Below are 8,307 nucleotides of genomic sequence, written 5' to 3'. Positions count from 1 at the left end.
GCGCAGCAGCCCCCGGGGAGCGCGGGCCCCGACGGCGCGTCCCCCCTGGTGCGCGCGGCAGGCAGGCCCCGCGGGACGGCGGGTCGGGGAGGCCAGCCATGACCTTCGGGCGCAGCGGGGCGGCCTCGGTGGTGCTGAACGTGGGCGGCGCCCGGTACTCGCTGTCCCGGGAGCTGCTCAAGGACTTCCCGCTGCGGCGTGTGAGCCGGCTGCACGGCTGCCGCTCGGAGCGCGACGTGCTCGAGGTGTGCGACGACTACGATCGCGAACGCAACGAGTACTTCTTCGACCGGCACTCGGAGGCCTTTGGCTTCATCCTGCTGTACGTGCGCGGCCACGGCAAGCTGCGCTTCGCTCCGCGGATGTGCGAGCTCTCCTTCTACAACGAGATGATCTACTGGGGCTTGGAGGGCGCACACCTGGAGTACTGCTGCCAGCGCCGCCTGGACGACCGCATGTCCGACACCTACACCTTCTACTCCGCCGACGAGTTGGGCCGCGACGACGCGCGTCCCTCCGGAGCCGAGGCAGCTCCGTCCAGGCGCTGGCTGGAGCGCATGCGGCGCACCTTCGAGGAGCCCACGTCGTCGCTGGCCGCGCAGATCCTGGCCAGCGTGTCGGTGGTGTTCGTGATCGTGTCCATGGTGGTGCTGTGCGCCAGCACGCTGCCCGACTGGCGCGCCGCCGCCACCGACAACCGCAGCCTGGATGACCGGAGCAGGTACTCCGCCGGCCCTGGGAGGGAGCCCTCCGGGTAGGACGCACTGCTTCTCTGCCCGTCCAGTCCGTCCTGTCCCGTCTGTCCGTCCCGTCCGTCCGTCCGTCCGTCCATTCTCCGTCCTGTCGGTCTGCTGGCCTGTGCAGGCCTCAGACACGCTAACTGAGGCTGAGGGATGTGTGGGTCCCTTTCCCGGACCCCCTTTCTCAGGCACCAGATCCTCATCTTTAGGGCAGAATCTCCAGGCTTGGAGCAAAACCCATCTTTGTAGTTTACTTCTGAACAAATAGCAACCTACTAATTAGATTTCTTGAAACTATACAATATACAATCATTTATACAATAATTCAATTTTAGCTAAGAGCACTTTGAAAAATGTGCCAATACTGGTGGTGTTTGAAAAGATCAAGTCTTGTTCCGGTGAAATGTGGTCTGCTGCACTGCTCACACATTCTACACACTCTGCCCCTGGCATAATGCGTGCTGGAATGGAATTGCCCTGTTATAAAGGAGGATAATTTAGCGATAGATTAAATAACGGATGTCTGTGCCCTTTTCTTTTTTCTACCAAGTTTGGGCTTAGCAAGGAAGCCCCTGTCCGCCCTTTGGTATTAAAGATTTACTGTTACGTTCAGAGGGTCTTCAGTGTGACAAGGGAGGAAAAAAACAAACCCCAAAACTATTATCTTGAGAGAGAAAAAGATTTGAAACTGCCCCAAACCCAAAAACAGTATTTGGTAGTTTCTGTGTTTTTCTTTAGACATTACTGGGATGAAAGGGAATTATTTTAATCTTTCATAAGATCTTGCTTACCTCTTAATGGTGATAACACTTTTCTGTTTTTAGTACAAGTGAGTTTATTTTGCATATTTGGTGGGAGGAATAAGAAGACTAAAGTTGGACTTCTAAAGGAGACAGCCATTTGGGCATAAAACCCGAACTGTATTCTTTTGCCCTTTGATAGCTGTTTTAAGATCCCCCCCCCATTCACTTTTTGTTTTAATTTTTTTCCCCCATTCACTCTCAGTTCAAGGCTGTGCCCTGTAATCTGTTCCTGATAGGTTTGCTGGGAATGGTGCTGTATCGTGGTAAAGCAGTGTATTACTTCCACAGAGTTATCTTCCTGGATAAATCTTAGAAGTAAATAAAATGGTCTGGTACCACAGAGTCTATTACTGATATGCCATCTTGGCATGAAATCCAAGATATATGCTTTGAAAAGAAATAAATTAGGAGACTCATTTTGTTCAGTGTATTGGATTCTGTTTTCACTTTGCAGACAGAAATTATTTACTTCTTACTCCAATAATGCAATGAATTTATTTATATAAATACACAAGTGTCCTTAATTTTTTCTCCCCCTTTGAGAGGGTCATAGAAAAATGAGCTGTAAGTGACTGGCCTTGGAATGATTCATTAATACTGTAGAGTTCTGAGGTTAGTGAAGGATTGAGCTGCCTTAGCAAAGGAAACAGAGGCTTGACTTTATACAGATATTGAAGGAATTGGATAAACCAAGATATAAATGAGAAGAGGAAACTAAGTGAATAATATTTTGAGGGAGTTTGGGAAGAAAGATCGTTCATGTAACGCAATAGGATGAATACTAATTTTAGGGAGGGAGAAGAACAGGTGAAATCAAACAGGGAAGAGGCAGAGATGGAGAAGAGATTCTGTAAGGAAGGAAGAACAGAGTAAGGCTTAATTTGTGTATATGTATCTTACGTATGTATGTAATTATTCAAGTCAGAACTGTTTCCTAGATACCCAGATATTTCAGGCAAATGCATGTTTTTCTTGGTTTAATGGCCCAGTTTTAAGCTTTTCCTCTATGAGTGTAGGTATAAGAAAACCAATTATCTATAATCCCAGATAAACTGAAGGGTGGTTTACACATGGTACAGGAAGGTCCACACTGGCTTCTTTCAACACAGGGACCCTGAGATGGCACGTCATAGTCTTTCAACCCCTGCCACCCTCTGGCTGCTGAAATCAATCTTTCTAAATCATTCTGATCACTTGATCAGGAACCTACTAAATAAAGTCCATGTTCTCTTCTTCTCCTTCAAGTCTCTTGACAGTTTAACCATAACCTGCTAGACAAGTGTTCTATCACATTTCACAGCCCCCTGATTTATCTCATCATAATTTGCAAGCATCTTTTGAGTGTCCATTTGTTCAAGTCACTGTTGGTGTTTCAAGTACTGTAACTTTTTGTTGTAAAGAAAAGTTGGTATAGGACTTAGAGACATAATAGATTTCCAAGAATTGAATTATTCTGAGAAAGCCTTCAAAGTCATGGGGGATGGAAACAAGCCATCCTTGGAAGGTTCCACACTGTTCAACCCTGGTGTCCTAGTTTGCTCTCTATTGCTGTGACAAAACACTCTGACCAATACTAACTTGGGGAGGAAATGTTTTATTTAGCTTACATATCCCTGGTCACAGTTCATCCAGGAGCCCAAGGTAGGAACTCAGGGCAGGAACCTGGAGGCAGGAGCTGGAGCACAGGCCATGGAGGAATGCTGCTTACTGCCTTGCTCCCCTGGCCCCTGCTCAGCCTGCTTTCTTATGTGACACAGGCCCACCTGCCCAGGGGTGGCACCACCCACAGTAGGCTGGCCCCTCCCACATCACTCAACAATCAAGAAGGTGCCCCATGGACAAGGCTACAGGCCAGTCCAATGAAGGCAATTTCCCAATTGAGGCTCCCTCAACCCAGGTGTGTCGAGTTGACACTAAAGCTATCCAGCACACCTGGCAAGGGGGCACCGCTTACATAAAGTAGTTTATACAACCTGTACAATGGTGTGTCTTGCTTGAGAACAAAATGAGATTTTTCCCTGTAAAAGGAACAGCGTGGGCACAGGCATGAAACTTGTATGTTATGTTTAGGGAGTGAGAATCCAGCGATAGAGTGAGAGGTGGCTGGAGAGCAGATATGAATAATGTTATGAATAATTTTATTTTGCAGCCTTGACTAGCCATTGGCTGGTTTGTAAGCATCTGTGCTGAGAAGCTCATGCATAGAAAGGAGTGAATGTTAAATATGTACTATGACTGGACAGGGGGAAGTTGGACACAGGAAAGATGACTGGGCATGGAGGAACACACCTGTCACTCATTCTATCACTCAGGCACAAGGCAGGAAGATCGTGAAGTGGAGGCCAGCCTGAGCTACCTAGTGAGATCCTGTCAAAACAAAATGGGCCTCGAATGCTGACTTAGTGGTTAAGAGCACTGGCTGCTCTTGTCAGAGGACCTGGGTTTGGTTCCCAGCACCCACATAGCAGCTAACAACCATCCAAAACTCTAGTTCCAGAGTATCTTCTTCTTGCCTCCATGGGTATTGCACACATGAGTGCATTCACATACCTGCAGGTAAAACACATACACATAAAATAAGAATAAACAAATAAAATTTAAAGGACTGGGCTGATGAGATGGCTCAGCGGTTAAGAGTATGTACTGCTCTTTCAGTGGACCTGAGTTCAATTCCCAGCAACTATGTCAAACAGCTCACAATCTCCTGAAACGCCAGCTCTTGGGGAATCCGATGCCTCTGGCTTCTACAGCTGCAGGTAAAACACATACACATAAAATAAGAATAAACAAATAAAATTTAAAGGACTGGGCTGATGAGATGGCTCAGCGGTTAAGAGTATGTACTGCTCTTTCAGTGGACCTGAGTTCAATTCCCAGCAACTATGTCAAACAGCTCACAATCTCCTGAAACGCCAGCTCTTGGGGAATCCGATGCCTCTGGCTTCTACAGCACCTGTACTCATGTGCAGACCCCCCCCCCCACCATACATAGACATACATATGCATACATAATTAAAAATAAAAAAATCTTAAAAACAAAGCAAGGGTTGGAGATATAGCTCAGTGTTACCAAGTGCTTCTGCAAAAGTGCTTGGGTTTGCTCCCCAGCACTGAAAAAGCAAAAAGGTCGGTTTGGAGGTCTTGGCTGAGGACAGGAGTGCGTACATTGCTTTGCGGTTGTGAGAATGGAGACTAAATAACAACTCTAGTCCACGCTTAGAAGAACTGAAATTACTCCAGAGCACTGGAAAGATGTAAGCATCAGGGACTGACCAGGCCATTTCAGTGCCTTTTGCCATGCACTTTCTAGCCTAATGAAATGGATCATTCAGGCCTACCTCAAGATCTGTTTCTTTTTTGAAGTCTTTATGGGCTGTCCTAGTAGATGGCATGTTTCCTCCCAAACTTAAAGGATTGCTTGTTTGTACTACTTATTTGTCGTAACCTTCCTAGACGGTAGTTATTTTATCATACAAACACATTGTAATTCCTAAGATAGATATGATGAAAAGCCCTTGAAGTAAGTTCTCATTCTCATCCCCCTCTTCTCTCTCAGCTCTCCACAGGATTTCATATAGCTCAGTCTGCTTCAGCCTCCTGAGTACAGATGTGGTCCATCATGCCATGCTAGAAATGTATCCTCTGTGTGTGTGTGTGTGTTTTATTGTGACAGAGTCTCATATGGCCTAGGCTGGCTTAAGACTAGTCATGTATCCAGGATGACCTTGAATTCCTTATACTCCTGTGTCTACCTCCTAAGTGCTAGGATTACAAGTATACACTGCCATACCTGCCCTGGTGTGTGTGTCTGTGTGTGTGTGGATACTGAATGTTGATATTGGGTGTCTTCTTCAATCACTCTCCACCTTAATTGAGACTGGGACTTTGAACCTGAAGCTTATTGATTACACTTGACTGGCTGGTTTTAAACAGAGGAAAGATATATTCTGATCAATTTTATCTAATTTTATGTATTTATATCATAGTGCTGTGATTGAGTCCAGGGGCCTCATGCATGTCAGCTAGCACCTTCTGAGCCATGTCCCCAGCCCTTTTTGATATATTTTAACACTGAGATCAACTATAGATGCTGTAAGACCTGTCAGGCAATAGGGTGGGCCTTGGACCTCAGGGTAGATAGTAGTGGAGACTGAGAAGTGATGGACTTAGGCCAGTGGTGGATCTTATGACACCTGGTGTACCAGGATGCATTAGCTCTCCATCCCTGACAAAATTCCTGAAAGGAGCAACTTGAAAGGAGGAATGATTCATTTTGGCTCAGGGCTGAGATTTCAGTACGTGGTTTTTTGGTCCTGTTGCTTTGGGCCTATGGCAGTGCAGCCCATCATGCATGGAGCACAGGAAGATGCTCACCTCATGGAGTCTGGGAGGAAAGGAAGACATAGGAAGGGGCTAGGGTCCCAATATCGCATTCAAGTACACTCCCCAGTGAACTAATTTCTTTCTACTAGGCCCCACCTCCTGAAGGTCCCCAAGGGTGTCATAGGCAGTGAAGCCAATCCTTCAATGCCCTTGGAGGACATTCATTATCTAAATGATGCACAGGATGAGAAGAGTGTGGGATACCACTGAGTGAAGTTGTCCTTGGGCCTATGGGCACGGCGGTGGTAGTGGGGGGGGCCGTCTCTCTGGCTTGGCCACTTCAGCCCACTCCTGTGCCATAAATGCAGTCCTCTTCTGTGTGGTCTGCTTTGGGGGTATTAGGAGGGGGAGTTTTTGGGAGTGTGGACACCAGAGAGTTGGTGGGAAAGGAATCATAGACCGTTTTCCATATTGCGTAACAAGTTCTCTTTGAAAGAACTGTGACATCACTTTGTTTAAAGATCTGAAGTGGCCAGGTGTGGTGGCTCATGCCTTTAATCCTAGTACTCAGGAGGCAGAGGCAGGCGGATCTCTGTGAGTTCCAGGCCAGCCTGGTCTATGTAGTGAGTTCCAGGCCAGCTGGGGGCTACTGGGAGACCCTGTCTCAAAAAAAAGACCCCCCCCAAAAAAAAAGATCTGTAGTGAACACGTTCATAGCCTCCCGAGATAAACAAATATGGTGACTAATTAATCTTCAGATGTGGATGTTCTTAAGGTTTATCTGATTGATTAGATAAAGTAGATTCTCCAGGCAGTTTTGGCTTCCAGCTATGTCTGAGTATCTTTCCAATACTGCCAAGGGGATTAGTATTCTTTTTGGCACTTTAATACATAGACAGGTTACCTTTTAAAATTACTAAGCATCAGCTGGGTGTGGTGGCACATGACTATAATTTTTAGCACTTGGAGAGCCAAAGCAGGAAGATCGAAAATTTGAGATCAGCCTGAGCTATGTATGTACTGAGACCCTGTGTCAAAAAAAGATAAGAAAAGAAATAAGACATTACTAAGCATTTGGTGTCTAGTTCATAAAAAGATATTTTTTGCTAGTTGCTTCTGACAAGCTCTGACTTCTGACAGACAGGTCAGGTACAAAGCACTTGTGTTTTTCCTTTTCTTTTTCTTTCTGAGACAGTCTCTCTATAGCCCCAGCTGACCTGGAACTCACTATATAGACCAGGCTGGCCTTGATCTCACAGAGATCTGCCTGCCTCTGCTTCCTAAGTGCTGGGGTTAAAGGCCTAGGCTTCCACACCTGGTACTTGTGTCTTCTTTTATCTGGTCCCTTTTGCCTGTGCACATCCGTTCCCCTCAGTCAGTCTTAGCTCAAGTGTTCTCTTTTGGGCTTTTTATCTCTTTGGCCTGCAAAGCTGAGTGATAATTTTGATCTGCTCTTTAGAAATTCTTTGTAAAAAAGTTGTCTGGTCTGGGGATCTTGATCTTTAATTTATATTACTTTGTTATGGTAGTAAGAACTTAAGGAGATTTAAAAATGTTAAAGTTTCTTGTGTTATTTTAAGCCCGTGTTAAAGAAAATTTAAATAATGAAAGCAAAGCACCAAATGATAGAAATTTAAAAATCAATTGTATTATTTCCATTGCCTTTATGTTCAATATTACATAAATCCAATAGGTTTCAGAGTATGTTAAAAATAAAAGGCAGTATTTGAAATTGAAGATGAAAGCCTCAGTGCTTTGACTCTGCAGATAAGGTGGTTATTTTCAGAAGTTGGTAATTAATAGATCTCTGATAAGATTGAACATAACCCTGACGCTCAGTCAAACCCTGTTCTTTCACAGTGTACTGTTCTTTTAGATGTGTATAGGGTTTTCTGTCTGGTGCCAGTTGTACAGTTCTGTGGAAATTTTGTTTTGTCACTGCTTTTTTTCTAACTGAAGTGCTTATTTAGCAAGTCATTTTTAATATTCTTTTTATTTATCTATTTTTAATGAAAATGTTACCCATTGGGGGTAGAGAAATTGTTGTAATGTGAAACAGTAACGTGTCTCTCTCTCCTCAGTCCCCCCAAAAGATTTCCTCCTTCCCCTCTTCCCTCCTTCTCCTTCCTTCCCTCCCTCCCTTCCTTCCTTTTCTCCTTCCTTCCCTCCCCTCCCTCCCTTCCCTCCCTCCCTCCCTTCCTTCTCTCCTTCCTTCCCACCCTCTCCCTCTCCATGTCCCTCTCCTTCTTTCCCTCTAATCCTTTTAATTTATACAGCATAATCATTTTCTGCTCTTAGTTAGATAACATGGGACAAAAATGGTTATGCCACAATTCTTAACTCATTCAATCTCTCCCAAATTGCAAGTGGAATTTTATGTATCTAATGAGCAATTCCTATACAAGGATGCTATTTTGTAAAGAATGTGTGAATCCATAAAT

At 45.1% G+C, this 8,307-nt stretch overlaps 1 protein-coding gene across 1 annotated transcript in view; it reads left to right on the top strand.

Moving 5' to 3' along the window:
* Positions 1-89: 89 nt before the first annotated feature.
* The window catches only part of Kcng3 (potassium voltage-gated channel modifier subfamily G member 3), a 57,396-nt gene continuing 49,178 nt past the window's right edge, over positions 90-8,307 (top strand). Inside the window, exon 1 of the mRNA XM_008835865.3 lies at positions 90-754. Within this exon, the coding sequence (XP_008834087.1) occupies positions 99-754 (656 nt within the window). The 5' untranslated portion in view covers positions 90-98. The remainder of the gene's footprint in view (positions 755-8,307) is intronic.

Source organism: Nannospalax galili, unplaced genomic scaffold, assembly GCF_000622305.1.
Source record: "Nannospalax galili isolate Female #2095 unplaced genomic scaffold, S.galili_v1.0 scaffold257, whole genome shotgun sequence".
Lineage (NCBI taxonomy): Eukaryota > Metazoa > Chordata > Mammalia > Rodentia > Spalacidae > Nannospalax > Nannospalax galili.
This window is presented reverse-complemented; position numbering and strand designations above follow the sequence as displayed.